Genomic DNA, 14,204 nt, shown 5'->3' with positions numbered 1-14,204 from the left:
ACCCTTCTAAAAATGGGGCGACCAGAAATGAATACAACACTCCAGATGCAGGCTAACCAGGTTTATAAATAATATATAATTCCTTGACTCTTGACCTCAATATTTTATCTAAGAAAGGTAAGCATGCCATGCACCCTCTTTACCAGCATTTCAACTTGGGAAATAACTTTCAAGAAGCTAAGAACTTGGACTGCAAGATCCCTCCGTACATCAATACTGTTAATGGTCCTGTCAATAATTGTGTACCATCCCATAACATTTAATCTCTCAAAAATCTAACAGGTCATACTTACAGTAACCTCCATTTGTCATTTCCCCTCCTCAAAACATTCTAAAGTTTTGAATGAATTTCAGAAATGCTATTTTTTCTATACGCTAGCAGTATTACACGTTTGTACAATTGAGGTGTCACCACTTCAGTTCTTACTCAACTCTGATTTCTTCACAAGTTTTCCCTGTCTTCAAACCATTTTGTGGCACACAGAATACCCTTAGCATCATGGTAATGACGAACAAGGACTATTTTCTAAACATCTCAAAAATATCTTGCTCTCCAGTACTATAATCTCTAACCTAACTAGTATTCCCCAGACCCCTGTCCATCTTTTTCTGAACACCTGGAATCCATGGCCATAAAGTGCTCAGTCCTGGTCAATGCCAGCACCAATCCATCATGGGACCATCAATAATAATTTGCTCTTACAGGATGATTAATCACCCAAATTTTCTGTTGCGCATGCAACATTAGAATTGTTACATGATCCCACAGCCTCAACCTATAACATACTTTTAAAACACTATCCTATCAACTATAACACTGTTAAGTTAATAGACTTCTTGAAAATGCACAAAACATTGGCAAACAATCCAAAGAAATCAAACAGATGTGAAGCCAAGCTGGATACAGATTTCAAACTCCATAGCAAATTCTTGCTACTCCAAACAGGAGATTGACTGCTGGTACAATAAAATGTAAGTCAGCTTTCCACTGAGAAAATATAACGGCTGAGGTCTTTCCAAAATGTGTTGATTTCCCAAAATAATTAAAGAGACTCTATAGGATATCACATTGCCAAGTGTAAAAGGTGTATTGTGTGCGCACTTACCTTTACATTTGGCATGTATTTTGAAAACCTTTCATATTCTTTGCTGATCTGAAAAGCCAGCTCTCTGGTATGGCACATGACAAGGACTGATACCTGTTTATGAACCAAAAAAGATTCAGGAAAAACAATGAAACATGCAGTAGTTCATAAGTTGGTTAACAATATCTTACGTTGCCTGCCTAGTAACTTTAAATTTTTAACTCAGCAAAGTCTTAACACTTCTCATGATTCTCACACACACACACACACACAGTGTGAATAAGAGTTAAACTTTTACAATAAAACACCTGGACAAAAAAGACACATACGTTCAGATGCTGTTCACAGACTTCAGTTCAGCATTCAACACAATCATCCCGCAGAAACTGATTGGAAAGCTGAGCCTACTGGGCCTGAACACCTCCTTCTGCAACTGGATCCTAGACTTCCTGCAGTCTGGATTGGGAGCAGCATCTCCAACACCATCACACTCCCCAGGGTTGCGTGCTCAGTGCACTGCTGTTCAACTCTGCTGACCCACGACTATGCTGCAACACACAGCTCGAACCAGATCAAGTTCGCCAATGACACGACTGTGGTGGGTCTCATCAGCAAGAACGACGAGTCAGCTTACAGAGAAGAGGTGCAGTGGCTAACGGACTGGTGCAGAGCCAACAACCCATCTCTTAATGTGAACAAAACAAAAGAGATGGTTGTTGACTTCAGGAGGGCACGGAGCGACCACTCCCCGCTGAACATCAATGGCTCTTTTCTTGGTGTTCACCTGATGGAGAATCTCACCTGATCCCTCAACACCAGCTCCATAGCAAAGAAAGCCCAGCAGCATCTCTACTTTTTGCGAAGGCTGAGTAAAGTCCATCTCCTACCCACCCCCCATCCTCATCACATTCTACAGGGGTTGTATTGAGAGCATCCTGAGCAGCTGCATCACTGCCTAGTTCAGAAATTGCAACATCTCAGATTGCAAGACCCTGCAGCAGATAGTGAGGTCAGCCGAGAAGATCATCGGAAGATCATATCATGGGGTCTCTCTTCCTGCCATCACGGACATTTACACTACACGCTGCATCCGCAAAGGAAACAGCAATATGAAGGACCCCATGCACCCCTCATACAATCTCTTCTCCCTCCTGCAGCCTGGGAAAAGGCTCCGAAGCATTCGGGCTCTCACGACCAGACTATGTAACAGTTTCTTCTCCCAAGCTATCAGACTCCTCAATACCCGAAGCCTGGACTGACACCTTGCCCTACTGTCCTGTTTATTATTTATTGTAATGCCTGCACTGTTTTTGTACACTTTATGTAGTCCTGTGTAGGTCTGTAGTCTAGTGTAGCTTTCCCTGTGTTTTTTTTTAATTACCTAGTTCAGTCTAGTTTTTTTGTACTGTGTCATGTAACACCATGGTCCTGAAAAATGTTGTCTCATTTTTACTATGCACTGTACCAACAGTTATGGTCAAAATGACAATAAAGTTTGACTTGACTTTACATGAAACACAGAGCCCTACAGGACAACTGATCTCAAAACTGAAATTCAGAGTAGAAAATTAAGCAACAAAAAATGTCAACTTTTCATCTTTTTCCACTGTTTCTGTTCAACAAAGTGTCTTGTGTTGGTTGACTATGCAAATGTGTCCAACTCTGAAAGGTATCTTCTCCTAATCTAAATGTTCAGCAGCTCAAGGACACACGCGAACTAAGCAACATTACTGAGTGCAATGGTGCTCTTCCTAGAGCTAACGGGCATCTTAGTTTTTAAACCAGAAGGTGAAATGCTTACCACACTACCAATGTAGACTTGAAAGGACTGTTATCATCAATAATGAAACCAGTCATTCCTCAGTCACATCAAAAAAATTGAATTTGGTCTCACACAAAGAAAAGCGCCTATGATATCAATTTAGGTCAAGCTGGATACCAGGATTAATCAATTAAAAAACACCCATACTGGAAACCTGAAATAAAAAGAGAAAATGCTAGAAACGTGCGGTTGGTGAAGCAGCATCCATGCAAAGCAAAATGACGTTCAGGCCGAAGACCACACTTTTATTCATATTTTGATCTAGTGTTAATGCTGTGTAATGACTGGAAATGGACGAGTAGCAGTGAAACCAGACAAAGCTTCTACTGAACTTGCAAGGACGGATCTGTTAATACTAATTGATTGGTTTCTATAATTATTTGTGTCATGTAAGCTAGTGGCTCGAAAACCACACATACCAATTCTTATCTGATAAATTACCTGTCCATCAACAGCCTCCAATTGTTGCAGTGTCGCAAGAACAAATACTGCTGTCTTTCCCATTCCAGATTTGGCCTGACAGAGGATGTCCATTCCAAGAATGGCTTGAGGAATGCACTCATGTTGAACTGTGGAGAGAACAGATACAGCAATGATTGCACAACACTAAAACTATCTGGATTTAGATCCAGTTTCCCATCCAATTATCTGAACAATTAGTCCTTCCTTCCCAATCTAGGACAAAATGCTAGAGAAATAAGTAAATTTAACCTAAACGGCTTAATTACTTTGATTGGTAATTTACAAGAACATCATCTTTACTCCATCTTCTTTTAACCTTGCTCAGAAAACTATTTTCCACACAATTGCCTACACTCTCCTTAAAGAATTAATTGATGTAGCAATAAATTCTACACTACAGTGGATTAGATTTCTCTATTTCAAATTATTACTGCCTTATCCTTGTGATCACTAGCTGTGGACTGTCCTCAATAGGAAACCATCATTTGTACTCTTAAAGGCCACTCCTACAATAAAACTCAGATAATCCAGTACCTCATAGTTCAAATGGTGCAGTTACCTGGCTCCCCATCAGATCAGATCTGGAGTGCAAGCATATGCAGCCAATGCCCAGAATGTATGTTTGTTTATTTTGGCAAGCTGGAACATTTAAACTGAAACTTACAAGCTGAAAATTGCCAAGTTCCATTCCCCACTCCCACTAATCTCACTGGACCCTGGCTTCTACAAACTAACTTAAGAGTACATGTCCCGTCCAATAGTCCAACCTATCTGACACAGGCACTTTTGAAGCTGTGTTCGGTTGAAGTGGCACTCAGTCCAAGTGAACTGTAGTTACCTCCAACTCCCTCAAAATAAGCTTTGTCAAAAATGACCTGTTAATTTTTTGTACACCCATTTTGTATGAAGCTTTCATTGGAGAAAGTGAATTACTTTTCTCTTACCAGATCCAACAGTATTTCTACTCTTGCTAGAAATATATATGGGCCAAAAACAATAAACATACTTCCATTCTCCATTTGTTACCTCCAGATTTTTGGAGGTTTGATAAATTCTCTAAAATTATTCAAGTTACAGAAGAAACACCCTAGTCAGCACAATAGTGACCGTATTATGGATCTACTGGTTTTACCTGACTGGCTGGCACTCCTATATGGTTTTGAATTCAGAAAATGCTGGATTTTCAGAATGTCAACCAGTGGAAGAATGATTTCAGCTTAAACTACATTTAGAGGATGCAAAGAACTGTTCAAAGTCTTACCTTTTCTCAGAATTTCAAGAAAAGAAAGTTGAGGTGAATAAAAGTGGACTTACTTTAATTGTGAACTTTTGGAACTGATTAATCACAAGTTAGACTAGTGTGGATTGAAAGGGACAACAATCCAATGTAGCATTCTCACATCTTTACAATTAAGCTACATGGTGGCCACCTGGTTGTAGTGAGACAAGAATCAAAGGGGCCCTTTTAAGATGGCTCTCATGACACTCACTGCCTCAGACAGCTGGAGTGGCAAATAAATAATTCAGCTGCATTTAAGCTAATTATGGATAAGAACAAGACAAAAACATCAGGGGAAAATTGCAACAGCATTAGGCTGAAGAGTGTAGTTTGTTGTCATTGAGCAAGTTCACATAAGAATTCTGTGAAAGGCCAGCCAAATTTCAGGACTAACATATTCCAGCAAGGAAGACAGACAAGGATGGCAAGATTCTGGAATCTTGGATGACAGATGTTGCAAATTTTTAATCAAATAATAAGCACATATAGGGTTTGGGATATTAAATTCTGACAGGGTGCTTGAGGAATATAAAGGAAGTAGAGAAAAACATCATAGGGAATCAGGTGGGTAAAATGAATCATGAAATGTTCTTGCCAAATGTTTAAAGTGAATTTCAGCATTTCTCTATCTCTCTCTCTCTATATATATATACACACACACATACATACATATATATATATATATATATATACATACATACATACACACACACATTAAAAAAGAGGGTAGGACCTCTTAACTATGAAAATGGACAAGGGAGAGCCAGTGGATGTAGTGTACCTGGACTTCCAGAAAGCTGTTGATAAAGTCCCACATAGGAGATTAGTGGGCAAAATTAGGGCACATGGTATTGGGGGCAGAGTACTGACATGGATTGAAAATTGGCTGGCTGACAGGAAACAAAGAGTAGTGATTAACGGGTCCCTTTCAGAATGGCAGGCTGTGTGTGACCAGTAGGTTACCACAAGGTTCAGTGCTGGGGCCGCAGCTGTTTACAATATACATTAATGATTTAGATGAAGGGATTAAAAGTAACATTAGCAAATTTGCTGATGACAAAGCTGGGTGGCAGTATGAAATGTCAGGAGGATGTTATGAGAATGCAGGGTGACTTGGACAGGTTTGGTGAGTGGGCAAATGTATGGCAGATGCAGTTTAATGTGGATAAATGTGAGGTTAACCACTTTGGTGGCAAGAACAGGAAGGCAGATTACTATCTAAATGGAGTCAAGTTAGGAAAAGGGGAAGTACAACGAGATTCTTGTACATCAGTCAATGAAAGCAAGCATGCAGATACAGCAGGCAGTGAAGAAAGCTAATGGCATGCTGGCTTTTATAACAAGAGGAATTGAGTATAGGAGTAAAGAGGTCCTTCTGCAGCTGTACAGGGCCTGGTGAGACCCCACCTGGAGTAATGTGTGCAGTTTTGGTCTCCAAATTTGAGGAAGGACATTCTTGCTATTGAGGGAGTGCAGCGTAGGTTCACAAGGTTAATTCCCGGAATGGCGGGACTGTCATATGTTGAAAGATTGGAGCGAATGGGCTTGTATACACTGGAATTTAGAAGGATGAGAGGGGATCTGATTGAAACATATAAGATTATTAAGGGATTGAACACACTGGAGGCAGGAAGCATGTTCCTGCTGATGGGTGAGTCCAGAACTAGAGGCCACAGTTCAAGAATAAGGGGTAGGCCATTTGGAACAGAGATGCAGAAAAACTTTTTCACCCAGAGAGTGGTGGATATGTGGAATGCTCTGCCCAAGAAGGCAGTGGAGGCCAAGTCTCTGGATGCTTTCAAGAGAGAGTTAGATAGAGCTCTTATAGATAGCGGGGTCAAGGGAGATGGGGAGAGGGCAGGAACGGGGTACTGATTGTGTATGATCAGCCATGATCACAGTGAATGGTGGTGCTGGCTAGAAGGGCCAAATGGCCTACTCCTGCACCTACTGTCTATTATTGACCACTCAAGGACAAAGGAGGGAATTTATGCTTGGAAAAAGCCTAAGTGGACATCTCAATCTGAAAAGTTGACTGTCTCTCATGATAAGCGGATCCAGAAATTATGGAAGACAGAATCCTTGGAGAATTGGATTTCGAACGGACTTGGCCATAGAGGAGAAGGCAGTAGTGGAAGGGTATTGTTCTGATTGGAGGTCTGTGCCCTGTATTCTAAAGGCATCAGTGCTGGAACCTGTTGTTTAAGTGACCGATGAAAATTTAGATGGGTTGGTTAGCAAGTTTGCAGACAACACAAAAATTAGTTGTAGATTGAAGTTCGTCAAAGGATACAACAGGATGTATACTCAGTGGCCATATCAAGCATAGGAGTGGAACACTGATCTGCTGCTGTAGCTCACCCCATTTAATATTCGACATGTTATGCATTCAAAGATGCTCTTCTGCACACCACTGCTACAACATATAGTTATTTGAGTTACTGTTACCTTCCCGTCAGCTTGAACCAGTCTGGTCATTTTCCTAAGACCTCTCATAAAGCGTTTTTGCCTACAGAACTACTGCTCGCTGGATTTTTTTCCCCCACAACAAAAACTCTGGAGACTTATGCATGAAAATCCCAGAGCAGCAGTGTCTGAGATACTCAGACCACCCAGTCAGACACCAACAATCATTTAATAGTCAAAGTCAATTATATATTTCTTTCCCATTCTGGTGTTTGGTCTAAACAATAACTGAACCTTGTGACCATGTCTGCATGCACATTGAGTTGTGTCCCGAATTGTTAATTAGATATTTACATCAATGAGCAGGCGTGCAGGTGTATCTAATAAAGTGGCCACTGAGGATAGATCAGTTAGTTATGGCTGGAGAAATCACAGATGGAGTCTAATCCAGGCAAGTGTGAGACACTGCACTTTACGAGGACAAATGAAAGGGAAGGGTTCTTGGGATCCAGGTCCATAACTCCCTAAAAGTAGTAATACAAGTAGATAGGATGGTAAAGAAAAAATATGGCATATTCATATTCATTACTAGGGCATAGAGTACATGAGCCAGAAAGTCACAATGCAGTTCTAAGCTTTTCAGGCTACTGTGTGCACCCCAATACAGAAAGAATATGGAAGGTTTGGGGACGGTGCACAAGAAGTTTACAAGAAAGCTGCCTTGATTGGAGGGCATCAGCTATAAGGAGAGGTTGGATAAATGCTGAAACGTGTGTTGTTTATCTGGAGAATCAGAGACTGAAGGGACCTGATAGGAGTTTTAGAAAATAAAGTGAGGCACAGATAGGGTGATCTTTCCCCCCAGAATAGAATTGTCAAATACCAGAGGGCCTAATTTTAAGAATAGAATTTTCTTTTGCATACACAGTGTTGTGTGCCTGAAATACAGCCAGGTAGACATTCAAGAGGCTTTTAGATTGGCACATGTCTATGCAGGGACAGGAGGGATATAAATCATACGCAGGCAGATAGAATTAAGTTTCAATTGGCATATCGTAGGCCATGTTCTTGATCCTGTTCCTTGTTGTAAATTGACCAGCATAAAGGTCATGCCTTCAGTTTTAAAAATCAGATGGACCTTTGGGGAAAACAATAAAACTAAAGAAGGGACAGAACATTAGCAATTGGCTTTATATTAAAGATGAGAAACTTCTGGGTCCTCACATGCAGGAGAAAAAGGTGAACAGTCATAATCCTAATCCTATATGCCTGTAAGATTTACTGCTGAGATGGTAGCAATACTCATTCAAAACAAACTGTTTGCAAGCAGTGTTGCTCAGTTCAAACTGCTGCCTCACAGCATCAATGACCTGAGTTTACTCCTGCTCACCAGTGCTATCCATGGGAATTTGGCATTTTCTCCCTGGACAATTAGATATTCCTCCTTCCACCCCCCCCCCCCCCAAAGAGATCAGATTTTACACCATAAGACAACATAAGGACATAATTAGAGTACTAAGTCCATTGACTCTGCTCTGCCATTCCATCATAGTTGACTTATCCCCACCACCCTCCCCCCCCCATCAACCATTCTCTGTCTTCTCCCAGTAACCTTTGATGCCCTGGCTAACCAAGAACATATCAACCTCTTGCCGTGAATATGTGGCCTCCAAAACTGTCACTGGCAATGAATTCCAGATTCACCACCCTCTAGCTAAAGAAATTCCTTCTCACTGTCCCAAAGAAGGGTCTCGGTGTGAAACGTCAACAGTTTTACTCTTTTCCATAGATGTTACCTGACCTGCTGAGATCCTCCAGTATTTTGTGCGCGCTGCTCCTTCTTACTTGTACAAAACAGACATTCCTCTTTTCTGAGGCTGTGTCCTCTGGACAAGACTCACCCACTACAGGAAACATCCTTCCACATCTAACCCGTCTAGGCCTTTCAGTATTCAATAGGTTTCAATAAGATTCACCCTCAATGCACAGCAAGGACAGCCCCAGAGCCATCAAATGCCCCTCATATATTCACCCTTTCATTCCCAGAATCATTCTCGTGAACCTCTTTTGGACTCCTTCCAATGCCAGCACATCTCTTCTTAGATAAGGGGTGTTATGTACCCGTGAGTATCGTGAATGTCACATGACCATGATGTAATTAAGGCTCTGCTGGGCATGATGTAATGGTCTTGTGCTGGTGGAGTGTGTAATTTTCCTGCCAATGAGAGGTCATGTAATAGCCTCTTTCAACAGGGTATAAGAGGAGCACACATCGCTGTGACGTAGGTCAGTTCGTGGCTTAGTTCGTCAGTGACTCCATTCTGCCGCGTATTTGATTTCATGACGCAGTTTCGTTTTAAAGTGGAGTTTTAATTACTACTGAAAGAATCGTCATGCCAGCAGTTCTGAAAATCGCTGCCAGTTAAAGTCCAGTCGTAGAGTGAAGAATTATCGAAGTTCGGGAAGCTGAAGGATCAAGAAAAGTTGGTGTTGCCGGCGGTAAAACAGGTTCGACTTTATTTGATCCTCATTCGGAAGGAATTAGTAACCTGCGTCTGAGATAGCTCCTGCATTTCTATAAGAGCAGAAAGAGCTGGATGCAGCGTTTCACCAAGGAAAGGTCAGTGCATTTAAGCCGTTTTATTTCCTTCATCGTAAATCCTTCAGGCAAGGCATATTTCGGCTGGAATCAGCAGTAACGTCATGAGGTCGAGGAATTCGTTACTTCTGGGAAAATCTCTCCTAAGAGACTTCGTAAATTATCTGGACTTTTGCATTTACTACTTTTAAGAACTATTCGAGCTGCCGTATAGCAGCTGACTTCCGGTTAAGTTAGTCATTTTGTTTACTTTTGTTTTTTTTGAGCAGTGTTTAATAAAAGTTTTATTTGTTTATAAAAAACCTGTCTCAATTCTATATTCATTGTTGAATTGTAACAGGGGTCCAAAACTGCTCACAATACTCCAAGTGCACTCTGACCAATGTCTTATAAAGCCACAGCATCACATCCTTCCACTTATATTTTAGTCATCTAGAAATGAATGCTAACATTGCATTTGCCTTCCTTACCACCAACTCAACCTGCAAGTTAAACTTCAGGGAATCCAACACAAGGATATCCAAGTCCCTTTGCAACTCCAATTTTTAAAATTTTCTCCCCACTTAGAAAATAGTGAACAACTTTATTCCTTCTAACAAAGTGTACGACCACACTTCCCGACGCTGTGTTCCATCTGCCCATTCTCCCAACCTGTCCAAGTCCTTCTAGAGACTCCATTTCCTCAACACTATCTGCCCCTCCACCCATCTTCATACAATATGCAAACTTGGCCAGAAAGAATGAATTCTGTCATCCAAATCGTTGACATATAAAATGAAAATAAGCTGTCACAATACCGACGTCTGCAGACCACCATGTCACTTTCAGCCAGTCAGAATAGCCCCCCCCCCCCCCATTCTGACCTTTTGCCTCCTACCAATCAGCCAATCTTGCATTCATGCTGGTATCTTTCCTGTAAAATCTGGGGCCTGTATCTTGTTTAGCAGCCTCATGTATGGCACTTTGTCAAAGGCCTTTCTAAATCTCCAAGCCAACAACATCCACTGAATTGCCTTTTTCCTGTTATTTCCTCAAAGAATTCCAACAGATTTGTCAGACAAGATTTTCCCTTAAGGAAACTATGCTGACCTGGGCCTACATTATCACGTGCCTCCAAGTACCCCGAAACTTCATCTTTAATAATGGCCTATAGTGTTTTCTGTTTCTTTTCTTAGAGTCTAATAACATATGCGATTTTCCGTCATCCAGAACCATTCCAGTATGTAGTGATTCTTGAAAGATCATTACTAATGCCTCCTCAATCTTTTCAGCTACCTCTTTTTCATAACCCTGGGTGTGGCCCATCAGGTCCAGTTGTACCTTCAGACCTTTCAGCTTACCAAGCACCTTCTCCTTGGTGACAGCAACTTCACTCACTTCTGCCCCCGACACCATCACACTTCTGGTTTTCTGCAATATGCTAAGTTCATCTGCCATTACTCTGTTCTCCACTACTACATCAATTTCCAGTGGCCCAATACCCACACTCGCCTCAATCTTCTTTTTGTACCTGAAATAATGGTATCCTCTTTGACGTTATTGAATAATTACCTTCATATTTCACTTTTCTCTCCTTATGGTTTTTTAGTTGGTTTCTATTGTTTTTTTAAGGTTCCCAATCCTCTAACTTCCCAATAATTTTTCTATGTTATATTCCCTCACTTTTGCTTTTACACCGTCTTTGACTTCCCTTGTCAGCCATGGTTGCCTCATCCTACCTTTACAATACTTCATCTTCAGGATTTATCTATCCCGTGTTTTCTAAATTGTTCCTAGAAACTCCAGCCATTGCTGTCCTGCCATCATGCCTACTAGGATCCATTTCCAATCAACTCTGGCTAGCTCTCTCTCGTGCCTTTGTAATTCCCTATACTCTACTATAATACTGATATGTTTGACTTTAGCCTCTTCCTCTCAAATTGCAGGGTGAAATCTATCATATTATGAACACTGCCTCCCAATTTTCCTCCACACCTCAACAATGTGCAGACTGACATTGTTATATTACGTTTTTCTAAATTGCAGAATCAGTGAGATTATGGAAAGCATGTCAGAACAAAATGGAATTAATGTAGAATCAGTATAAAAAGATACCCAGTGTGGATTCAGTTGCCTGAATAATTCGAATTCCACATCCCATATCAGCCAACAAGAGGACAAAACTGATGTAGACTTTCTATACACAGCGCTGAGGAGGAACTGCACTGTTGGTAGTGCTGGGTTTGGGTTGTAACTTACTGTGAGCAGCAAGCTATCCATACATACTACTGAAAGGCACAAAGTTCTTCACCAATCTTCCAACTTTGACCTGCAGGCTTCTTCACACCACAAATCACAAGCATGTTAGAACAAGCCCCAATCAAAAAACACAGGGTGAAAACCTTGACAGACTTCTGTTAGAACCAAAGAATTCCAATGCCATTGTACTGGCAGAGCACCTTACCTTGGACAAACCCTGTACATAATTGCCAGGATTATCAGTACTTATGCTGCTTACAGCTGGGTTTAAGGTTACAGCAGAGCCCCCCCCCCCCCCCCCCACCAAAAGTGCTGAAATTCCCTGGGTACATAAGTTTTGATGCTCCACTATAAGTTATTACATAAGCAGTAGGGGAAAAAACCATTACCTTCTGAAGGATGCTCAAAGCCACAGTCAACAATGGCTCGAAGTAGCTCTGGTTTCAACAAAAAATCTCTGAATCCAGAGCTGTGAATGGAGACATAGGAACCCTTCACATCCTTCTTAGCAGGAGCTGTTGCTGGTTCTGCCGAGGTCTGGTTCTCATCATCTTCTTCGTAATCCAACAACTCATTCTCAACATCGTTCTCTGCCATCTCTACTGAATGGTCAAAAAAAATTACAGGTTTCAACAGACATCGCATCAAATGCACATTGCTAAACAATTGTTCAATATCTTAAGCAGTAATAAACTTACCCATTTTAGGGTTGTACAACCACCCATATCCTTCCTCCCCAATCCCCTGGTGACTCCTCAGTCCCTATTCAGTAAAAATCTCCAGTCTTCAACCCCATGCGTCTCTGCCCATTACCACAACTCTACAGGTGATTTCCTCTCCTCTTAAGAGTAACACAAACCTCTAGTATCAGCTAATCCTCTCTCAAACCAATAAACCCTGAAAACCCATCGACTGATCATTCTCCACTGCATATCCATGTTCACTGTCTAAACCTTGTCAGAATTACACTGGCTTGCATCAGATGCTCTCCCAATCTTCTGAACCCATATAAACTTAAGACATCTAGGTGGCCATTTGTTACACTCCCTCTATGGCAAGAATATCTGAGAAACAAATCTGCACACAATACTCCAATAATTGTAGTAAAACAATTCTTCCTTTCCTTTACTCAAATGTTCTTGCTATCAAACCCATTTACTGGCTCAAGCCCACTGGATTTCAGCTACTGATGTATGAAAACACTCAAATTTTTAAATATCAACATTTCACAAACTGATTTTATATAACATCTTTTCCATAACCAAATACATAAGGCACATATATTCACATTAAAGACATACAGTATGTGTTTGCACACTGCCTCCTCAGATTGGTCAGGAGCAAATTTCAGTGTTACATTCGATTCCCTCACCCAAATCATTTGACTCTAATATTTTTCCAATTGATGACGTTAGGCATCAATCTTATTAAAAGATAATAACTACTTTTTTCACTTTTACAAACAAGATTAATAACAATAATTTCCCAACCCTTAAATAGGAGTAACTATTACATTCCCCAAAGAATACTGGAAAATATTAGCCAAAATTCGCTGTGATATCCCTGAATACTCAGTGGGATTCCTCGCCCCCACCTACCACTGAGGATCCATTCCCCCACTGCCGAGGATCCTGATTTCAGCTCCTCGCTTTCCCCACCCCCTTTGTCCCTCTCCAGTGTTGCTCCGGGGTCCTTTCCCGTTAGCCATCCCAACTCCCACCCAGCCGCCTCATTACAACCTCCTACCGCCCCGATCAGTAAGCCTTTTCAAGTAGGCCTTACTCCCCACTCAATCACCGGCACTGCACGAAACCAAAACCGACCCTACCCGAGCCCAGCAAAAACCCTGCCCTGCAACTTCGCGAGCTCTTACGGCCGCGCGTCTCAAGCCGGCTCCGAACGGGGTTGCTGGGCCCACCGCCAACACGTACCGACTCTCCGGCTGACCGCTGCTTTTTGCAAATGGCCGCTCCGCACGCTCTTCGCGGGTATTCCTACAGCCGGAGAGCCCGCCTTCTGGTTCATCCTGATTGGCTGATTTCCCTCGAGCGCTCCCCTTGCCCATGCGGTGATTGGAACACCGACGCGAGGCTGAACCGGGGCTTCCGTTTTCTGGCCTGGGATTGGTCCAGCTGGATGTCACTCAGCCGAATGAGCCGGAATATGTAGTGAGTTTGTGAAGTTGCTGTTGATATCCCTGGTTTGGGGGGAGGGTAACAATTTAGCCCCCGTCGCGGGGCGGTACAGCGCCGGCCCTAGCCTTGCTTCCAGTTCACTTGCACTGAGTGTCTTGGTTTGGTTTTCCAGTGTAAA

The 14,204-nt window shown here is 41.9% G+C and overlaps 1 protein-coding gene across 2 annotated transcripts in view; it reads right to left on the bottom strand.

The window, feature by feature from the left end:
- The window catches only part of LOC140740175 (ATP-dependent RNA helicase DDX39A), a 29,625-nt gene extending 15,693 nt beyond the window's left edge, over positions 1 to 13,932 (bottom strand). The window contains exons 1-4 of one of the 2 annotated variants that reach the window (XM_073069153.1): positions 13,823 to 13,932; positions 12,281 to 12,493; positions 3,349 to 3,476; positions 1,107 to 1,199 (exon numbers count right to left, since the gene is read on the bottom strand). In XM_073069153.1, coding sequence (XP_072925254.1) covers positions 1,107 to 1,199; positions 3,349 to 3,476; positions 12,281 to 12,493; positions 13,823 to 13,916 — 528 coding nt within the window. In that variant the 5' untranslated portion in view covers positions 13,917 to 13,932. The remainder of the gene's footprint in view (positions 1 to 1,106; positions 1,200 to 3,348; positions 3,477 to 12,280; positions 12,494 to 13,822) is intronic. The other variant, XM_073069154.1, reaches the window with a different exon arrangement.
- Positions 13,933 to 14,204: the final 272 nt, after the last annotated feature.

Source organism: Hemitrygon akajei, chromosome 16 (genome assembly GCF_048418815.1).
Source record: "Hemitrygon akajei chromosome 16, sHemAka1.3, whole genome shotgun sequence".
NCBI lineage: Eukaryota > Metazoa > Chordata > Chondrichthyes > Myliobatiformes > Dasyatidae > Hemitrygon > Hemitrygon akajei.
This window is presented reverse-complemented; position numbering and strand designations above follow the sequence as displayed.